A 22,559-nucleotide genomic window follows, 5' to 3' on the forward strand; every position below is an offset into this window, starting at 1 on the left:
GATAAACGCTGGCTATTTTTCATTGACCAGTGTGAAAACTGGCTATACCATGATATTTTAACTCATTTATTTACCCTCAAGAATCTATGCATGCAATGACTAGGTTGTATGATTATAGGAAAATGAAAGTTAATGGATTTGTAATAGGGAAAGTTGTTCACATTTTGATTGAAACAGGAAGTACTCACCAACTTCCTAGAGCTGAACACTGCAAAAGAGGGGGTGTCCCATGAAAACTATAGCTCTCTTTGCAATATCAGTTGTTGGGTAATAAGACAATTATACAAGTGAAGGGTTTCCATTTTTGTTCATGTTTGATTGTGGAAATGGATAATCTCATCTCAACTGAAATATTTCTCAAATAGATCAGTAGCAATAGCAAGGGCGTCTCCTTGAGCCTTCACAGGGTAAAGCTCTCTACTTTCTTGCCAATTATTTGAATATGCTATCCACTCTCTTCTCCATTCCTCCAACTTGAAGTCCACTTTTTCTTCTAAGCTTTTAGAAAGGAGCTCGAAATACATTGATGCTCGTGGAAGATAGTATGCTTCCAATAAGCCACTCCAAAACTTGTTTGCTGAGTGAAGACAAGTAAAATATCAAATTCTTAACAATTTTTATGATATGAAGTAAAAGTAAAGAATACGAATTACTATCTGATGGGGAAAAAGCTTACCATAATCATGAAGTTGACTCTGATTGTACTTTGTGTTGTCGAACCACATAGTTATTTGTGTCCTTGCGTTCCATTCGTACTAAAAATAAAAAACCGAAGGATCAGTAGACAGTCATGAAGAACTCATTACATTATTACTGTCCGATGATTCATGAGACTGAACCTCATCAGACATGGAAAGTTTGTTTGGAACTCGGGATCAGTTGAAAAATAATAAATGAGAATTTTTACTGGACGAAGGATTACCTTATGTTGCATTTTGCAAATCTCCTACTACTATTCATGCCATTTCCATAAACTGGAAAAATAACATCCTACTAATGTAATGGAAAGTGTTCTGTCTGAGCAAGCTTTTCTCATGAGGCGGGTCATGGGGTCGGTCCGATAGAAGGAGACTAATAAGATTTTCGATAAAAGATTGTAGCTTAGTGATGTGAATCACAGAGAGGGGACAATTTGGTGCCAAAAGTCTAGTTGGTGGTTTACCATAAATTCCTAAATTATGAAACTAGATTACATACAAAGTCTACGACCAGCAAATGGAGGAGAAGCTACTTTCACTTGCTTGTTTCTTTTCATCGTCTGTTTTTCTATTATTCTACAAAGGCAAGGAACATGCTAATACACTGCCAACTAAGTTATTCAACTTAACAAGTTTCACTCTAGTTCTTCTTTTCCTGTTAAATCAAGTTACTCAAATTGACAGAAGTTACAAGAATCTTCATTTCGCTCTTCATAAAATAATAAAAAAATAATCTTCATTAAGCTGTTCTGACCTGCTTATTCTCATCAGAATTCATAGCCAAATTTTTGGCACTCTCCAACCACGTTCCAAGTAGAAAATTATCATCAGCTGCTAGAAGCCTGTCAATGTCCTTGATGAGTTGAAGGAATTTCTGACTATGCAGACTCAATGCTTTAGCATCCTCATGACGGAAAGCAGATATTGCATCCAAGTAGACCTGGTTTGCAAGCTTGGAAAGTGACTGTCTGCTTAAATCCACCAAATCATATCTGTTGAAGCCAAATACACAAGTAGAGTGATTCTCACATTTCTGATCATTTTCATTGTGTGCATGAGAAGAATAACATTTTAGCACCTCCAGTGAATTTCAAAGTTGCAAGAATTTCATAGAGTTCAAGTTTTTACATTTTGACATTCTAATTTCTATTTACTATTCTCCCAATGCCTTTCTCTTTGTTAAGGAATTTTGAAGTTTCTCTATGAGTTTTAATAACATTTACTCTCTCTATTCCATTTTATATCACAATCTTTCTTTTTGTTAGTTCCGAGAAGATTAACAGCTTTCTATATTTGGTAACTCCTTTTTTTTTAATTAACAATAGTGTTTGGGCTAGCTTGCACACAACTCAACTATTCCACCAGGTACCTACTACCTCCCCAACACAAGCACCAGACAACTCTACCCGCCAAGGATTAGGCCGATGAGAAGAAATTACCTAATGTTTTATGTCTCTATTGAGATTTGAACTCTGCTCTCCCCCGATTTTCACCCACTTCACGACTGTTATACCACACCCTTCGGTACTTTTATATCTGAAAACTCTTTATTATTAACATTCTCATTTTGTTTAAATAACATGCACTCATGAAATTGACATGGTATATTGAAGACAGCTAGAATATAAGGGTGCTTTTTTGTACATAATATATATTTAACTTATATGTCAGCAATCTCTTATTTTCTTAAGCTCCCCATTAAAAAAATGTCATATAAATTGAAACAGTGGTAGCAATTCCGACTAATCAGAAAGTGCATGCTCTGTGATGTGAAAGACAATGGGAAGCCCACAAATACATCAAATGGTCTTGAAAAATAGGTTTTGGAATTTAACTTGTATTACCCGCTGCTAGAAATAGCATATATACACATCCCTGACTTTCCGTTTTTCATTTCTTCATGAGTTGTAGGTTCAATGGAAACAGTACTTCACAGATAATAATTATTTATCAAAATGTTCTACTCCTTCCTCCCAGTTTAGATGTCACATTTGTTTAGGGACGACTATTAAGGAAAGTATTAGTGTCATATTATACTTGCGGAAAGTGGATTCTGTGGAAATGAAGTTGTCTTTATAAAAAAAATTGTAATCAGTTTTTCTTGAAATTGAACTGTTTTCGGTATAATTATGGAATACATCTATAAAATATTGCTAACATACAGGATCATCTGGGGTAGTGGCTCCTCAAAAATGTCACATAACCAATGGATTTTAGCAAAAATTGTTTATGTGATTCTTAAAAAGAACGGAGAACAATAAAGATATTATCCAATCGCGGGTTCCACTCGAAAATTCTGCGCGTAAAAGGAAGCTGCTAAAATTATTTTGCAACTGTTAAAAGAAAGCCACTAAACAGAACAGACACTTTCTTTTAAAAATCACATAGACCCGTTATTCAGAATATTGGATCATTTTAAGTGTGTTGGAGAAGGACAATGGCAGAGTGAAGCTCTGATTGGCGAAGGGTAAAGCCAGCAGATGCAGAACATCAGGAGGCTTGTTTCTGAAAGTTTGTTGAAGCCATCAGTCACACGTTATGAATTCCATACAAGAAGGGGGCCGTCTAGAAAGATACTTCACCAAGACTTTGCAAAAGAGTAGTGGCTTCTTACATAGAAGCTGCTACTCACATTTGCAGTTTCCCTTGAGCACCAATGTCACCATTGTACAATACTTAGATTTTTTTAGGGTGCTTTAAAAACTATATAAGTGGCTCTAATTTTCTTTCATTTCGATATCACTAAACTTGACAATATCCTGGCGTAGATTGCAGGAACAAAAGAACCACTTGTTTTTGGTAAGTTGCTTTTCTCTTTTGCTAAATTATATAACATGTCTAGTATTCTGGGTTATACTATCCAATAGTAGAGTCTTCTTATGTGTAACAAAGGTTTCATGCAAATTTTAAAGCTTCAACCGAACTGACAAATTTGGATCAACTTTAGTGATGCAGATGCAGAGGTTTTCTTAGAAATATTAGTTTTTTAACCCCTCTTTTTAAGAATTAGAATGAATAGACGGATAAAATATACAGGTACCTGAAATAAAGGGATAAAAAGTCATTTTTGATCAGTTGTGAAAGTCAGAATCAGCCTTTACCTATACGTGAGGCTTCCAGAAAGTTCTGTTCCTGCATCAATGAATAGCCTTAATGCCTTAATGACATTCTCTGTAGAATACCATAGGTGAGGCTTTGGTAGACTGGAGCTCTTTTCAAAGAAAAGGAACCGTCTGTTCCACTGGAACCCTGCAAGTTTTTGCATCTGATTCTGACTGGAACTATCAGGCCCCGAGATATCAGTTCCCGTCTTCCCTGAGGGGTCCCAGTCAGGGAATTCCACAATGTAGTCTTTGTTGTGATCCTACAACATTGCACAAGGTAAAGGGCCAGGGTGAGGAAGAAGCAAATGCCATTGACAAACCATGAAAACTGGGATGTAAACATTTAGTGCTTCCAAAGAATTTTCTTTCAGATATATGATCTCTCTCTTTTCTCCCGAATAGATTACGATTATGAAAGACATGCATTTTTTGCTGAAGATCGAAATTAGGTCTGGAGGTTCGTATAGTGTTCAGTAATAAGATGCTGAGAAATAAAATGAGCAGCTAATTGCATCATAGGTTTAGCTAGAAACATATTGCCTAGTTATCAGTTAACCAAAACATACAGAAGATGTAGAATTAAATGTTTATGCACTGACAATTATGAAGTCCTGATATACAAGACATGATTATACCATTCTCCTTACTATCAGAAGATGTAGAATTAAATGTTTAAGCACTGACAATTATGAAGAACTTACAGCGATTCCATCCGTGCAATTGTAAATTGTATGATAAAGGATGTCCCAAGCAGCTTCAATTTGATCGTTCACTTTACCATAACGTCTGCGAGAATAGGATTTCAACCAACCCTATGCAGCAAAACAAATAAATTATGATGTGAGGGAAGGCATTAAGAAATATTTCGCTTTAAATGTTTCAATAAAATGCCAAACATTTGAAGCAGTAAAAAAGAGTTTTAGGAGATTAAACAAAGGGGAGGCCAGTGAATATGAGTTTAAGAGACAAATCCACTGCTGCAGGCCTTTTTGAGAAGTTTTATTCAGACATTGTCCCTGTTTGCCTTTTTAATCACTAGTATAAATTTTTTTTACTTAATCAAGGAGAAAAGAAGACAAGTAGGTCGCTCCAATGGCAAGAGCACACCACTTCCACCCAAGAGAGTTTGGGGGTTCGAGTCACCAAGGGAACAAAGTGAAAGGGCCATTGTTGACTCCTGGGCAGGGGGTTTAGGCCTTACGGGATAGGGTTAAAGTGACACAAACTTAAGGCATGCTATTCAGGGTAGGGTTTACCAGATTGAAATAAATTTAATGAGATAAGACATGGCAAGACGCATCAAATACACACTGGTCGGCACAACTCAGGCTTCCTTTTGAAGCTGACACCAAAGATGATAAACAATATCATAGGCACAGATATAACACTGTTCTAATGCTTTTTGTTATATTTTATAAGGGAACACTGTTCCAATGTTTTATATGCTTTCAGTTTCCAATTTTAGGCAACATAGTGATATGACATAATTAAATGGTATAGTAATAGTGTATTCAAAATCAATCTTAAAACTGCACATCCTCATATGATAAAACCACATTAGGAGTTTTTTGGTTTCTCCCAAAATAAAACTAGCATAATCTTAGATGGATTGATATTGAGCGCAATAAGTATGCAGGAAACTGCACCAGCATAAATCATCTTTCAGTAAAACAGCTAAAAACTACTGAATTATATCACACCCTTCAAGGTGCATCTGATAAGTGGTAACAGCTTGATATAGAGAAATAGATGAGATATTATTCCCGATAAAATATGTCTAAAAGTCAGTAAAACTCATTAAAGATAACTAAGCTTAATTCCTATTTCTGCATTCATAAAGGGAAAGGAATATAGAAACATGAGCCTTTTGACAAAAAACGGATATGAAAACAACAGAGAGTCCAATCTGTTCAAACTTCATCCTCAAGACACCGCTACTGCTTGTTTGGTGTAGCAAATAGTTTGTTATCTCGAATATTTTTCCTAATATCAAAGTTAATCTCTACCATTAAGATTGAAAATCATCTTTGGTCAAAATCAACATATTTTTACAAGGTTCGAAATATTTTGTAGTTTCAAAAGATTGCAGGAGAAATTTATAAAAAGCAAAAGAACACAGCAAAGAAAAAGAGACAAAGAGTTCTTGACTGAAAGTTAATTCACTTCTATTTTTGAAGTAAGTTAACTCACTTTTATAGGTTTTACACTTTTGTGTTCTAAAGTAAAAGTTTATCCTTTTGCAAAACTTGTTGTATAACGAGCTTAGAAGGGATATGGTTAAAATAGGGAGCAGATTGAATTGAAAAGGCCCTTACAATAAAATGAACAAAAAATTTCCTGTGGTGATAATTATCGTCAATCCTAATGACTTCTAATTGACAAAAGGTTGTTACCTGAAGTTGAAAATTATCCCCTCTAAATGCCATTTCGGACATCAGCTCATAGACAACCGGATTGTGTTCTATTCCTTCCATGCACATACCAACACCAACCTGCCATAGAGCACCGAGCAAGAAAAGTAAATAGTAACGGACATTTAACAACTTCAAGGAAATGGATTAAAAAAACTCAATTACATCATAATAGCATAAGAGGGATATAAAATCATTAATAGTTTAAAATTCTGAATAATAACTTCAGAAAGAAAAAAGAAAAAAAGTTTTGCGAAATGATAGACATTTTACCATTGTTGAGTTCTCACTAATACGGGCATCAATAGGACCAGAAGCCACAGCATCTAACACTCCATACATTTCGACATTGCCTCCAAAGTTGTGCAGCATACACCTTTTATATTTTGTTGCAGTAACATTGGGGAGAAAAATTAGTTGACATTCAAGCTTCAACAACAAGTGAAAATAACATTTCCAGTAACCAATCTATATACAGTTTTGACATAGAATCCTCCGATTACCAGATATAAGGAGTGCCATAGAATTCAGAGGATGATTTCCATATTGGTTTGACATCAGCAAATAGATCAAGAACTATCATCTTCCCGCGTGGAACAGAATGTAGAAGTGCCTGTACAGAAGCAAAAAAAGTTAAAATATGCAAGAACAATCCATGTTAATTATAACGGGAAAACTGGGGGTGCAATGTTTCATTTTGTCGTTTTTGTTAATAAAGGTTGACTGTACAAATATGGCACAAATGAGGAGATCATTTTGTCCTCAAAATTAAGTATTTTATAGCATTAGAAGAATAAGTGCCTTCCAGTCACGTAGGTAACGTGAGCAATAAATTTCTTCTGAATAGGTAAGTAGTACCACGTAAATGACAGAAAACCTGTCAATCCCTTAGATGTTCAGAAAGTGTCATTTAGTACTATCTGAGTACGCTGCATCAGTGAACAAGAAAAGCTCCCCATGGTATCCATTTTTGTAATGACCGACATCAAGAGTATGATACTATCACATACCTTTTCTTTGATAAGTGATACTATCACATAACTAAAAAGGAGATAAAGAAATGTAAGAACCTCACACTCACATATACTTCAAATCATAGATATTCTATTTCTAATTTTCTCCTGATACATCTCACGCGGTGTTTCAGTGGATATATGCATATAAGCAGTGACAGAATCAGAAGCGCAGTTGGAATTGCGTGTGGGTCAGTGAAATAGCATGAAACATTTAGTAACGCCTTTCTGAGTGGTAAGTTGTGAAAAAAATAAGAGGAGAAGAAATATAATGATAATATCATAACTTGAGGAAAATAAGACACCTATATATATAGGTGTCAAACACTGTCCCAAGTGGGACGATATGCAACTTAAAATATTCTGACATTCTAACACTAACAGTTAAATTCTAACAAGCACCCTAAAACTGAAATGTGGGGAAATCAACTGGACTTCACTTATTTTGTTAACACAGAGAATTAAATAACCACATAATAGTATTGCCAGGACAACTATCAGAAATTTTCCAGAAAGTCGTCGTAAAAGTTATGGTCGAAGGAATCTCGCTGGAAAAGTTTTGATTGCAAAAAAATCGACGAAAAGAACATAGGAAAGTGACTGGAGTAGTAGGTGCAAAAGGCAGTGTCACCTCAACGGCAACCAAAGAAAAGAGGCATTGGTGCCACCAGAATGGTCATTAAAATATGCACTGTCACCGGAAAGCGGTGCAGTGCGCTGAAACAATCATCGGATAACCGCAAAAGAATTACCAGACAAGAGGCACAGTGCCAGTAAAGCAGTCACAGAAAATAGGTGTGGTGACCCCAAATTGATCACCAGAGTGATCACCAGAAATAGGAGTAGTGCCTCCAGAACAATCGCCAGAAATAAATTAGAATAGGTAAACTATGAAAAGAGTGTTATAAGATTATGAAAAGAAGGAAAAACTTTGCCCGTGCAGAAAACATAAGATTGCCATCCACTAAGCACAAGGACAGAAGCTACTTGGGTCTCAACTAAAACTGCAGAGACTGATACCATGTGAGAAAATAAAGAGAAGAGAGAAATGTATTGATGACTGGATAATTTGAATACAAGACAAACCTATTAATAAGTATCAAATCAAATACATATGATATTATCAAATGTCGGACAATATATAACTTAAGAATTTACGATAAAAAAATAACTTAAGAATTTAATATTCTAACATTCTAACAATAACATTTAATGTTGCAACACAACTCACAAAAAATTATGAAAAATGGATATACTAACTGAAAGTACAAAATGACATGGCGGTCTGACCGTATCATAAAAGGAAATAAGATTAATTTCTCTACAGAAATGTACCTCCATCTGCGGTGGCTTCCAGTATTCGGAATCAGAGTAAAATAGCCAACCCTGCATATTGCCAATTAAATAGAAGTTCGTTCATGACTTCATGCAGCAATCCAGAAACACAAAGCTAACTTTTAATGTAGACTAGAGCAAAGAGGTCAAACACAAGAAAATTTCGTCTCAAGGCAAATTTTTATACAAAAGTCAATACCAGGTGAATAGATTCATTGACAAATGAACTCTCATTCACCACAAGATTCAGACCTAACGACATAATAATCCATCTGCAGTTTGCTAAAAACTAATGAAAGAAAAGCTCCTGTAATTGATTCAACTTTCACTCTAAGCTACTTGGATTCAGGATTCACATGCATAATGATATGTGTAGAAGTAACAACACAATGAACCAGTAAAATCCTTAGATCAACCTTAAACTCAGGACAATTTGAGCTAAAATGTTAAAAGTATGAGAAACCAGCTAGCTTCAGGCCTTCCAACAAACAAAATTCTTCCGTAAAAATGATCCCATCTAAGCACTAACTTGATTAATAATACAGTCCCAGCAGTCAAAGGCACTTTGTTTCCTGATAAGGTAAATACAGTCAATGGCACTTAAATCCAGGAAATTCCTTGAGAAAATTCACGAAATAAACCATAAATATGTACTGTGTCAAATTTGTTAAAATAGCAAGGATTCACACCTTGTAAATATTAAAAGTATCTAGATCCCTATAACCATATAATTAGGAGATTTCTAGGGATGTAATTAGGTGTTTTTCCTTTCTAGATTACGTGTAAATACTAATTAAATCCCAATGGTGAGCTCACGTTTCTTATGCCAAAACATTTTTCTATACTACTAGTTTTAAGATTCCAAAAATTAACAACAGATCACGATAGAGCTCAATTAATGCTACATATTATTACCTTATAAAAAATTAATAACAATTATACTAGATATCATTGAATAAATCAGTAGCCAAGTAAGAGTATTAGTGGTAAGAATAAGAAGTATACTTGCATCAACCACACCGCATTGTTGTCTGCTTTTGACATTGCTTTGTACACAGCAGAGCCGAGAGATGAAATATATGTCGGATCATCAGTAGGTGGAGTATTCTCATTGAAAGTATCACTGTATAAACATGCCAGTTCTCAGATTTTGATTCATAAACCAAAATTTGAAGTGAAAATTTTTATTTGCCTATTCTAGGCACTAAGAATAATCCTTGACTGGAAGTTAAAAGAATTCCAAATTTGATGCCCTAAAACAACCATATGGGATCCCTAAGCTAGGCATTAATGTCAACATCAAGAAGTTTCAACTTATTCAGCAAGACCCTGTTACAAGTTCCACCATTTATATTCTGATAAAAAGGAGTTGTGACTCTCCCTTCTTAAATGGATCATCTAGGAGGAGAGATTAAGCTTCAAGAAAAAAGAGAACAGTATTACTAGTACTTGCTGCAAAAAAGGTGATGTTCATACATTTAAGGGTATAACAATTAAAGTAGGACAATTGTCTTTAAGTTATAAATCTTTATAGCCCCATATCGCTCCTAATCAGATTAACTGAAGTTTCAGTTCAATAAATAGAGTCAGACAGGAAGAGCGAACAATACATAAAAGATACGAGCAGTAAAATCAACTTTTCCAGGCTTCAAAAAGTAAAAAGCCTTCAAACATACTTTGTTAGAGCCTAAAAGAGAAACAATTTGTCACCTGCTTTAGGCGTTTATATAAAACCAGATAATAAGCAACACGCATTTGTAAACAAGATCAAAGTGAAAAAATGTTTTTTTTTTTTTTTATGATAAAGTAGATCAAAGTGAAATACTTGAAACTGCTTGCGAATTCACTGTACTTAATTAGGCCAGATGAAGTAGTTTAGTGGAATGATGGACTACCAGTTGTAAATATCGGTGATGTCTCCGTATTCTGCAGTGAACATAAAAAACATGAATCACAAAAGAGTCAGTTGAGATCAAATGACAGGAAATATACAATTATAGGCTGCAAAACATTAACGCTTTTTTTTTCCTCAAAGAAAGGCCAAGAATAGACCCTACATTGACTTGCCAAACAAACGGTTGAAGATATAATTAAGTAAATAATAGTGTGCACTCTCTAACAGTCTAAGCTTTTAGATGAGACGGTGTCACACTTCAACATGGTATCAGAGCAGATAGAGGTCCTGGGTTCGACTCTCACCGCCACCCAATATCAAAAAGAAAATTCACATGCTTAGCTGATTAAAAGAATCAAGCCCGCACGTTAAGAGGAATGTTTAAGACATAATTAAGTAAATAAAAATGTGCACTATGGTCACACACTTCAACAATATAGATAATGATTCACGAACTATAACCAACAATATGACTGCATCAATGAAATTGGATATTTGCATCACACCCAATCCCCCGTAAATATGAACATCACAATAAAACTAGACCTACTACACCATATGTGCTTTGCCTTCTTCCTAGGTAGGAATTGAGGTCAACAAGGTATTTTGATCCATTAAAGCACCTTATAATGCAGTTCAACTAAAATATAGGCACTGGGAGAGAGAGAGAGAGAGAGAGGGGGAGGAGAACTAGATGTTGAAAGCTGTACTAGTTGAGGCATGGGAATTAAATCACCGATTTCATTTTATTTTCTTTTTCTCGTGAAAGGAGGTCCCAAGTGGAGCAGAATTGTCAACAAGCAGGAGCTTTCTATTCTGAGCTTACGTTTATTTTGGGGAGTCAAGTGATAGGACCATATTTAATTCACACACTAACAGATTGCAAAAACTAGCAACCTCTAGCACATACTATCAACGAAACAGTAATATTCAAGTATTTTGAGCTTAATTGAAGTCAGCAATGATCATAAAAGTCTATTGGTATATTGATGATCGGCAGGACCATCACCCTCATCGGCTTTCTGATACTTACGCCAAGATATTTTTCTCCGTCAAGGTGTCTGTCAGAATAGAAAATGCATCAAACACTTTATAAGCTTCCCCCTTCCCTATAATGTTATTTAGATTTAACTTAAGTGCATTATCAAAACCATACAATCATATTAGATTTGTTGCTCTGAAAATGGTTGTGTGTGTCAAGGATAGAAGGAAACAATTACACTTGAAAATGAAAATAGAGAAAAGAGGACAGAAGCCACATTTTAGATAAGCTTTCATTAGGCAATGACTGATAAAATACAAGTGCTAATTGTCTCATGATTTTAAAGGCATAAATACAAAGCATGCCATCCTCTTATTTTGGAGTGGGCTTATAAATGGGGGAATGCTGAAACTGGACTCATGTTATATGACTAGCAAAATCCAGTAGAACAGTAAATACCAAACTCAAAAATTCTCACTAGGAACAAACCCATGTCCCATCAAATATAATAACAGACTGACAGAATATAACTCCAGAAGTAACATAGCACGGATTTAACATAAATTATAGGGTCCTAATTCCTTGGGAACAAACATGCAGTCAGGGTCAAACACGTTCATCTTGCTGGAGAAATACTGATTCAAGTGCTTTCCATTTGTCGCTTTTCTAAAGAAGTGCTCAGTCATGTATGTGAATTTTGCCTTTCTATAAGCTTCATCATATTTCTGTGTTCTAAATGTACCAGGTAGGCAAGAGTATGTCAATGACTATTTTTAAAATTCTCTTCCATTCCTTGCATATCTCAACTTAATTTAACTATCGCTGGCGTTACCAGGCATATTTTTGCAGATTTACCAGGCTATTCTAAATCTGCTTTATGAGTAGTATTTATACGTTTAGAAAATAGCCGCCCAACTTGTTTGAGATTGAGGCGTAGTTGTTGTACTAGGATATTCTAAGTTGGAAAAGTTGCTTGTGACAATGTGGAAACCTGAGTTTTCCAAAAGCTTGTGCAGTGTCATCTCTGCATACTGTCTTCTGCTCAAGATTTTACGGTTATAAAGCTGTGGGGTGATATCTTGTTTATTCTAATTCTTTCCATTAGTTCATTTAACATAGAATCGGAAACAGAAAAGTGTGATATCTTAAAAAGCGTTGGCTCCTCATTGTTCTATGTTCAAAATGGAAAAAGATAAAGCACTATAAGTCTAGAACAAGAAAAAAAGAGGTTAAGAAGTTTCACAAAGTCTAAACTCCTTTTACATTTTTCAAGACCAAAAAACTTATGTCTGTATTCTGTTTATTAAAGGCGAATCCTTTTCAACTGAAAGACAGAAGTATAACTCACCCTCAATCTGTTTCCGGATAAATGCCTCTCCAATGTCAATAAATAAAGGATCGGAAGGGGCAAGGAGAAAAGTACAACACCATCGAGGGTCACCATTAACAGTGTTCCTAAGAAAAGTATAAACTCCATCAGGTTCAAAACAAGCAAATCTTCCCAGTATCTGACAATAAATTTTCAGCCAAGTTAGATGTACTTTCTTAGGGAGCACTTCAGAAACATGAAAATATTAGAATTACCAGGGATAGAATTTTTACTTTCAGAAACAGAAAGCTAAGTGAGTCCTTAATACTTCTAGCTCTTCAAAACAAGAAAGGTTAGTCGGAATTCGTACACTGCTCTATACGAATTTCAAATTCGAAAACTATCGTTCCTTTTTAGATTATAGAAGAGAAGTTGGTCAAAAACTAGGAGGGTAAAGGACGCATCTCACTAGCTGTCATAAGCTTATCATCTAACGAACATCACAGAAATCGAACTTATGTTTAGAAACATGTTGAAGAAAAGTTCTAAAACTTAGCATGGAGAGTGAAGCGAAGGGAAAGAAAGAGATTGTGAAATATTTGCATATCCTCAAAATAAAAGCAATAGAAAACAATGTTATGAAAAGGACCAGCAAGATGGAACAAACATCAAAAATTGACATACCAGTCTCCAAGTCTTGTAATATTTGCAGACGGGAATATCGTTTTTAATGCAGCTGGAACATTTCCAGAGAATGATGGAAGCACTAGCAGTCATTGGAGAAAAATGAAGACAAGAAAATTAGTTTGAGCAATCACATTGTGAATTGAAGAAGTAAATAACAGAAACATCTTAAACTTAATTAAACACCGGCCTACGAGAAGCCCTGGTCTGCTAATCAGAATTCGAACATAAAGAAGAAAGACAATATTGTTGAAAGATTCCTTTAAAACCAAAAACAATGGCATACCTGGGGTCATGCCCAACTCTTGCATCCGAGATAATATCTGTTTCTGCAATGCTAACTGAATATTTAACCAGTTTTGAGATAAAGGTCCACCCCATCTGCAGTGCAATATAGATTTGGAGTGTAAATATCCAAAAATGAAGCACAATAAGATACAGAGAGCAATCCGCAGCAAACTTTGAAGCATAGATAACATGAGAAATGTAATACAAATAGGGATGAATTTGGTCGCATCTGCTGTATGAACAAGTTAAAGTGCAGATAAGGACCCAAGGGTGTGGCCTAGTGGTCAATGAAGTGGGTTGAGAACCTGAGGTCTCAGGTTCAAATCTCAAAGGAGACAAAAAAACTAGGTGATTTCTTCCCATTTGTCCAAGCCTTGGTGGATAGAGTTACTAGATACCGGGAGATAGCAGGTAGCCTGTGGAATCAGTCGAGGTGCGTGCAAGCTGGATCCGACACCACGATTATCAAAAAAAGGTCACTAAAGATGCATGCTTTCATCTTCATCCTCAAAAAATACAAACTCTAACAAGGAAAATGTTGGATTGTGCTAAGACAACTAATCCTCGTGAGGGTAAAACATGACACCTTATCTTTCCTACCTCAACACAGAAATGGTAAGACACAAATAGCAAAGGATAATAGGCATCGAGGGAAAAAGCATGGAGGCGAATCAGTTTAGCTTTGCAAAAAATTGAGGCACAAACGATTCTTCAAGCTCTTACAACATTGATAGCAAATGGACCTTACATATGACTCCCATCTCAAAAAGAATCTATTAAGAACAAGAGGCCACAATAGGATGGAAAATTTTATAAGTAGACCTAGCCTATCACCTGTTGGCCGTCCAATCATATGAGAAGGATTACATGCATCAATCAGATGACAAGTAAATTTAGAATTCATTATAGATCTTATAGGCGAGCTAAACTCACTTAGATGTAGCTGAACAGCCTAAGATAGGCCTGCTTTAACACATCTGAAATATCCTCCTTTCTACTGAACCCTTTAACTTTGAGCACCATATACCGAATCAAAGTCAATTTACCGCATGACATTTAATTCACAAAATCTTTACAAAATATATGCCCCGGTCTCACAAGATACCTGAACCAGATAACATTTGTTACAACATATGGTTTGCCAGCATTTGTTGTGGCTGGAAATGCCCTTGATTGAAAAGACAAGTTAGACATAAGGGACGGGTTATGGTACTCACGCGTGTAGGTTTCCCATGCGAGCCCAAGCCAAGAAGGCAGGTCCACCAAAGAAATCATTTAGATCTTGAGTAGTAATATTGTAATCCTGATCATAAACAAACATGAATCAGAAAGTGCTTGTAAGCGTCTAATGAAGCTTCTTATACAACCATATCAGGCTGTATCATGAGCGACAACTAATCAAGCACTATGGTATTTGTCTCCTACGCACTATCAGTAATAAAAATCCCAAGGTAAACATCAAGCAGATATAATCTCTGTAGCAACATAAGATATGGATATAATGACCATAAAAGAACTAGGGAAGTAACATTAAGCAGATATTGGCACATTGCTTTTCAGCACCAAATAAAATAGCCAAGAATTAATAGCATGAAGGGATGTATTTTCAGTAAATTTCAGAGAAAATTGCTGCATTCTCAGAGAACAAGATTTTACCTGATGGCATATGAAACCTTAGTCCTTAACTACTCGGCACAAACATTTTAATCAACAAACTTTATCTGAAATAAAGCCCAAGTTCTGGCCTACTTCATAGAGGTAGATTCAAGACAGAAGTGCTAAGTTTAGCAATATAGAAGCAATGCATATGTTAGCAGAAAGATAGGTTTATAGCATTTGTACTACCACGACTGATTCCGTTAACATATACAAAACTCATGCTCTTGCCCAAAGGTATCAAACAACTTGTATGACTTTCCTATTTGAATATGAGGCAGAAATTGCCATGGCAACAGCCATTTGGCTCTAAATTAAGCTAGGGGAACCCACAAAATCCAAAGCTATAAGAATACCAAGAAAACTTTTTGCCAGATAGCTTCTTGTCCCGTAAACGCTAAAGGTAAGTTGATTCCTTGAAGTGCCATCCAATCTATTTCTTTCTCCCACCTTTGCCAATCCCACCAAACAAATGAATCTGCATGGGAAAGTAGGAATATGCTAAGCTGTTACACTAGCAGCGTCTCAAAAAACCAATAGAAAGTAGAAATATGCGAAGTTGTTATACCAGCAGCATCTCAAAAAATACCAACAGTAAACATCCGTAAATAGAAAACTAGTGATTCTCCTAAAGCAGGCAGAGTAGACTTATCAAGTAAAAGGGTTTTCGATCAGTCTCAACCCAAATCTGAACAGCTTAAACCTACTGGAATAGTTCAGAAAAATCGCTGAAATCAAGAGGTATTTACAGCTCTATCACTTATTATAAATGCTTTGATATATGAACTTAACATTCTTGATAGACATGACTTCAATGTCAAAACTCCTGATAAGTTGTCCATGACCGGAGTAAGGCTGATTACAGCCTTAGAAAAGATAAGGATGACAAACCGTCAACTAGACCTGATTTTCTTCTGTATTTTGCTCTTTGGGCATCATCTTATAATAAGTTTGGGCACAAGAGAGCATTTTACTGAGAGAACCTTCGTTTTGCATAAGATATCCAAATGAAAGCCCTCAAACACCACATCCACATGAATAACATACAAATAATATGTGGCTTTAGCAATGCAAAAATATGCGGAGGAGGATTGAGGAACATCGTGAATTGTGGTTTCATCGTCCTATTATCAGATGAGAAAAGGACTGAGTTCTAAAGACGACAAGGAATAATCACTAGAAAAGAATAGCAAAAGAAGGCATCAATATTACTAGCACAAACACAGTGAAATTACAGTGGTATAAGGCTTTCAAACAGGATATCAGAAGATAGATGCTCACACCGTAAAAATCAACTAAATACCGCATTATTATTTATGTTTTGAGGGAAGACCTACTACCAGTATTTCGGTGATGGTGCATTTTTCACTGCACTTTAATATGAGACAACAACTATGCATAAAAGGTTTTGTGTGTGTGTGTGTGTGTGTGTGTGGGGGGGGGGGAAGAGAGAGAGTTGTATTCTTACAGCTAGATGTGACGACATTTTGATAGTAGTTCCATGGTACCGGCCGTTGGATCGTCACTCCATCTGCTTCTACAAGAGGCAGTGATCCTGGTTTGGGAACTGAAGCTAACTGAACACCCCCTGTCTTGTCCCATGAAATATGAGCACCACACCTATACTTCAAATACCAGTGTAACCCCGATGTGATTTCAACGGCTGTAGTTCCTTGAATCCTAAGAGAAAACAAATCAAAGAGAGATTCATCACCTAATTTAAGCCTCATTTAGGTTGAAGCAGAAGTAGAGGTGCAGCAACAACTTGTTCAACTGTATCTGCTCACCGGATAACAAAGTTTTAAATATTTTAATTTTGTCTTCTTATTTGACAAGAAAATCTGGACTACAGATGCCAAAAGAGGCTACGACAGTCAGCTGTCAACCCTTAAGACATAAATGTAATATGAAGAGTGCCAATTGACATCAAATAACTAATCTCTTTAAGAACTTCGCAAGAAACTTGCCCAAAACAAGTCATATTTAGCAGAAATCAGCAGCCACCTAGTATGACGGCAAAGTTGGCAATATTATGAACCAAGGACATAAACCAAACAACAACTAATTAAACAAAGTGCAACTGGAAGAAGTAAACTTATCGACAGCCATTGCCTGCTAATAGGAAAACACAAATTTTCTACAGTAAAAAGAACATAAAACTTTTAGCAATCAAAAAGCAATAGATGTCAAAAAGTGTAACATAGTGAGATCCTTGTAACTATTCGTTGACATACAGTATCTCAGGTGAATTTCTTCTTGAACTCTTGTAATTGGTTATACGAAAGCAGCTTCTTCCACCACAAAGATCCTACATTTACATAAGAAATGTCATTTATAAATTGCAAGTAGCAACTAGCAAGCCAGTTTGGCGAGAACAAAATGCAGCTATAGTAACGAAAATGTAGGAATATATAAGATCCTAACTTACAGCAGCCTAAGACGATACTTCAACATCATTATAGGAAAGAAAAATTAAGAAAAGCCACTTAAATACAATTTATTACCTTATACTTATTCAAGCAAAGATATCGTATCCTATATACACATTGATCATATAAATAAGGATCACTTACGAATTCTGATGGCACTAACAAGTGTAATAGTAGAATAATTATTTTATCACAAAATATTTGTGAACCAATTAATAGTTCACACAAAGGACATATACTGATGCCATTTGTGTTTATAACTAAAACAGTCAACTGGTTCTCAAAAAAAATGATATTTTTTCAACAATCTTGAGCATTTATGGATTAAACCAAGAAAAGCAGTAAACTTTAAGTTACAGACATAATGAATTACCAATTCCAAAACAAAAAGGGAATAAATGAATTTGAAAAACCAAGGAGATAATTGTTCAGTACCTTGGAAACAATCTTAAATTCAAAGCTGTGCAAATGGGCAGGAAGTAGCCTCTGCAAAACACCCTTAGCTGCAGATTCTTGCACTATTGGTTGTGCCTGTTTGCTATGCAAACGCCTCAGCACAGACTCTATAGCATCTGATTCTACTGCTGATGCTTTACAAAGAAACACAGAAAGAATTGCGAGTAGAAACCAAGACTTCAAATTGACCATACTTTTCTTGGAATTTGGAGCTTTAGAAACGAGTCAAAATTATTGTTGAACATATAATGTTTAATTTGAATAACAAATGGTGGAGTGTATAATTTGTGTCTTTTTGTTTGGTAGGTTTTTGGCTAAGAGCAATTGGATTTTTCAACTTAAGGTTTACTAATATGGAATCTGAACATTAAAGAATTAGACCCATTTTGGGATAAACTTAATTTAAAATTCTTATTGTCTTCGTTTTCCTTTTTGGATTTAGATAAACAATTCTAATAAGAACTGATGATGTTGACTATTTTTGACATAGATCAAACTGAAAATTTGATTATATTGTCTACTAATAAATGTGAGTATGGCTGTATGAGAAGTTTAAATGTTGTAAAAAAGAATTGCACAAGTTATTCCTTAAAAAGAAGTCAAATGAACTTTTTCATAAGAGTAAATTTTTAAGTTGAGGAAAGTTAATAGCCAAGCTCAGTTTATTTTGAGAGTGTTTTTTCTCGAAAGTATTTTTTTCAAAAGTACTTTTGGTTAAAATCAATTTGTGTTTGATAAATTTATTTGAAAAGCACTTATAAGTAGCAATTAGTGTTTGGTCAAGCTTTTAAAAAAGACTTTTAAGTATATTTTTCTTAAAAGTGCTTTTCAAAAAATGCTTTTGGAGATAAGTTATTTTTTTCTGCTTCTGCTTCTACTCAAAAGCACGTTTTTTCCTCTAAAAGCTTGGCAAACTTCTCAACTTTGAAAAAAAAAATACTTTTTTGGGGAAAAAAATGTGCTTTTGGCTTGAAGAAACTTGGCCAAACAGACTATTAATCTCTTGCAGACGACTTTTGCTTTTCTTAATCAGTTTCGTCTCTTATAAATCTTTTTACTAGTAATAAAATTTTATTTGTATGTTTATAAATTCAAGGCATGCATATGCCTTTTATACATAAATTTATCATTAATCATATATATGTTTACTTTAATTTTAATTGTTAATGTTAAATTTCTTGATTGGATGAAAATACCATACACGAGTAAGTATTTACCTTTACTTGTTAATTTGGAATTTATATTGTAAAAATAATTCCATTTCCTGGTGAAAGGAACACCAAATCCTTTTATTTTATATTATATTGTTGGTGATTTTACCAGTTAAGTTGACGTTTAGATTGTGATCTTACTAGTTAAAAAAATATCAAATCATATTTACTTTTTATGTCCATATTATTTGTAGATTTTAATTTTGTATCTGAACACACCTTAAATATAAACTCATTAGGAAAATTGATTTGGATAAGAATACTCTCATAATTGTTTCATATAACAGGATATAGCTTCCCAAAATATCATTATTGACCTAAATAAAGATGATTAATGACAATGAAACATATATAAAGCCATAAAATATGGTACGTAAGGGAGTAACGGGACAATTAATGGAAGGTATCAAAATGTAATTAGCAATTAAGATTATCTAAAAGATCGTGTTAACACGACCTAGCACATGAGATATTCAAAGCCAAAATGCATGAAATCTGCTACTTGGGGCATTATCGTAAATTTCATGATTATTGGTCTCTTTCTCAAGTGCAAACATTCCCTATAAATAACATATAAAAACTATTATAAAAATGTTGGAGCACTTCTATGACCTATCTTACACAACTGACAATCAAGTTTGACTCTTATAAGGAACATCATGATTCTAGTGTCACCCTAACATAATTAATTAATTTAGGAGTGTGTTGGCTAGCTTATTCCATAGCAACAAGTTCAGGCCTCCGGAGAAAGGATAGGCAAAGCAATTGTAAAAGAGATACAGACTAATTCAAGTTTCGGACAATCTTCATCCAAGACTAATCCAATGGAGACCAATCCTCCTCACAATGTTCAAGAACTAGGAGGAGGAAAAATAATAGTGGAGAAAGAAGGATTTCTTCCACCGGGCAGGTAATCGAGGGAAAAATTCTCAAGCCTAAACGAAGCCACGAACAAGTTCTTAAAGGAGAGGCAAAAGAAGAAGCACATCTTCAGTTGTCCAGCTGCACTGTGCAGGCGCGCCGTGGACATAAAACCACTACAAGACTCGATGATAGTAAAACATGCAGTGACCTTAGTTCTCCTGATAAGGGAAACCATGCCTTCGCCTTCGGTGGGGGAGAACACCAACAGTCAACTCCATCTTGTGATGATGAATCGACAATCTAATTTTGTTATCTGGAATGTTCGTGGAGCGAACAATAAAGACTTTAGGAGGAATTTTAGAGAGTTAGTTGACACTCACAAACCATGCTTGGTAGCTCTCCTAGAAACCAAGATGGAGACTCACGCCTCTCTTATTAATGATTTTTATTTTGCTAAGATAATTGAGGTTCCCGCGAAGGGTCAGTCTAGTGGTATGGCTATCCTGTGGAACCACAATATTCTAACTATACAGGACTTTATGAGAAGAGTACAAGAGATCCACCTTATGATAGAGGTTCTCCCTTATCGTAAACCTTGGCTATTCATTGATGTATACGCTAGTACAGAAAAACTAGTCAGAGATAACTTGTGGAAAAATCTTAAAGTCATTCATAATTCCTATAAGGACCCATGGCTCGTAGGAGGAGATTTTAATAATGTCCTTACGTCAAGTGAAAAATTAGGAGGAAGACCTATTAGCCTAGGCAGAACCTCAAAAGTTTGGGAATATATTAACAATTGTAACCTTATTGATTTAGGATTTAATGGATGCAAGTTCACCCGGTCTAATCATAGGAAAAGGAGGAAAGGTTTAATTATGGAAAGACTGGATAGGGTTTTGGCCAATGAAGAGTGGCTTTTGATTTTTCCTCGTGCATCTGTTACCCATCTACTTAGGACTTATTCAGACCATAACCCCTTATTAATCAATCTTAACTCCTCTAATAGTGCCACCTCGAAACCATTTAGGCTCAAAACTATTTGGTATACTCACCCGGATTTCATTAACGTTGTTGCTTCTAATTGGAAAGATAAGGACTGAGATTATGCTATTAATACCTTTGAGGAGAGAGTGATATATTGGAAGAACAATTCTTTTGGGGACCTTTTCCGTAGGAAAAAAACTGCTAGCTCGATTAAGTGGTATCTAGAATTCTAGCAACTATCCTACTAGTATGTTTCTTCAGAACCTAGAAAACTCCCTCACGTTGGAATATAATAATATTCTCAAACTAGAAGAAGATTACTGAAAGTTGAGGGCTAGAGTTTCTTGGTTAAATGATGGGGACGCAAATACAAAGTTTTTTCAAATAACAGCCACTAACAGGAAAAGGAGAAATACTATTACTTACGGTAAGAGTGACAATGGTGAATGGATAGATGATCACAAGGCTATCATGGATCATACATTGAATTACTTTAAGAAGATGTTTACCACTTCCCATAGTTTTACTAACTGGAACCATATTCTCACAAGTCCTAAAAGTTTTGATAATCTGGACCTCTCTGCCTTGGATATCCCTCTTACTAATAATGAAATTACTGCAACTCTTTTTTCTTTTAAACCCTTTAAGGCTCCCGGTCCAGAAGGGTTACACCCCTTTTCCTTGCAAAAATATTGGAATATAGTTGGTCCATCAGTTACGACTCTATGTCACCAAGTTTTTAATACCCAAGCTATTCCTTCCACTTTAAACAACACATATCTTTGTTTGATCCCTAAAATCCCCAACGCCAACAACTTGAAGAATAGTTTATGCAATACTGTCTATAAAATTATTACAAAAATCATTACCAATAGAATTAAGCCTTATCTTGAAAAAAAATAATTAGCCCTTTCCAGGCTAGCTTCATTAAGAATAGAAGGGCTAGTAATAATGCTATAATTATAATTATTCAGGAGATCATGTCCAGATTTAGAAAATGTAGGAGTATGACAGCCAACATGATCCTAAAGATAGATCTGGAAAAAAGCTTTTGATAGATTAGAGTGGTCCTTCATTTACAGAACCCTCCTATTTTTAAGTTTCCTGCTAATATTACTAGGTTAATTATGTCTTGTATTTCGACTAGTAACATCGCTATCCTTTTGAATGGTGCTAAAATAAATTATTTCTCCCCTACTCATTGGATAAGGAAAGGTGATCCAATGTCACCTTACATC

General features: G+C 35.2%; 1 protein-coding gene across 1 annotated transcript; it reads right to left on the reverse strand.

Annotated features, from left to right (window-relative positions):
* Positions 1 to 91: 91 nt before the first annotated feature.
* LOC109236627 (alpha-N-acetylglucosaminidase) lies at positions 92 to 18,658 on the reverse strand. The gene is made up of 19 exons (XM_019402821.1): positions 18,239 to 18,658; positions 17,609 to 17,682; positions 16,843 to 17,054; positions 15,731 to 15,852; positions 14,936 to 15,021; positions 13,717 to 13,811; positions 13,431 to 13,512; positions 12,786 to 12,892; positions 10,457 to 10,487; positions 9,567 to 9,684; positions 8,562 to 8,612; positions 6,717 to 6,826; positions 6,487 to 6,589; positions 6,196 to 6,294; positions 4,504 to 4,614; positions 3,800 to 4,062; positions 1,453 to 1,690; positions 677 to 755; positions 92 to 577 (listed from the first exon to the last, which is right to left on the reverse strand). Exons 1-19 carry the CDS (start codon positions 18,449 to 18,451, stop codon positions 342 to 344), a joined length of 2,430 nt encoding a protein of 809 aa, XP_019258366.1. The 5' UTR covers positions 18,452 to 18,658; the 3' UTR covers positions 92 to 341.
* Positions 18,659 to 22,559: the final 3,901 nt, after the last annotated feature.

This window comes from Nicotiana attenuata, unplaced genomic scaffold (genome assembly GCF_001879085.1).
Source record: "Nicotiana attenuata strain UT unplaced genomic scaffold, NIATTr2, whole genome shotgun sequence".
NCBI classification, from domain to species: domain Eukaryota; kingdom Viridiplantae; phylum Streptophyta; class Magnoliopsida; order Solanales; family Solanaceae; genus Nicotiana; species Nicotiana attenuata.

What these genes read in the sequence shown, in the direction of transcription:
- LOC109236627 (XM_019402821.1), bottom strand. Translation starts at nt 18,451, where the DNA reads ATGGTCAATTTGAAGTCTTGGTTTCTACTCGCAATTCTTTCTGTGTTT. An exon ending in AGAAATTCACCTGAGATACT is followed by an intron (nt 17,055 to 17,608) that starts GTATGTCAACGA and finishes GTTTTCTCTTAG; the next exon opens with GATTCAAGGAACTACAGCCG. An exon ending in ATTACAAGACTTGGAGACTG is followed by an intron (nt 12,893 to 13,430) that starts GTATGTCAATTT and finishes TACTTTTCTTAG; the next exon opens with GAACACTGTTAATGGTGACC.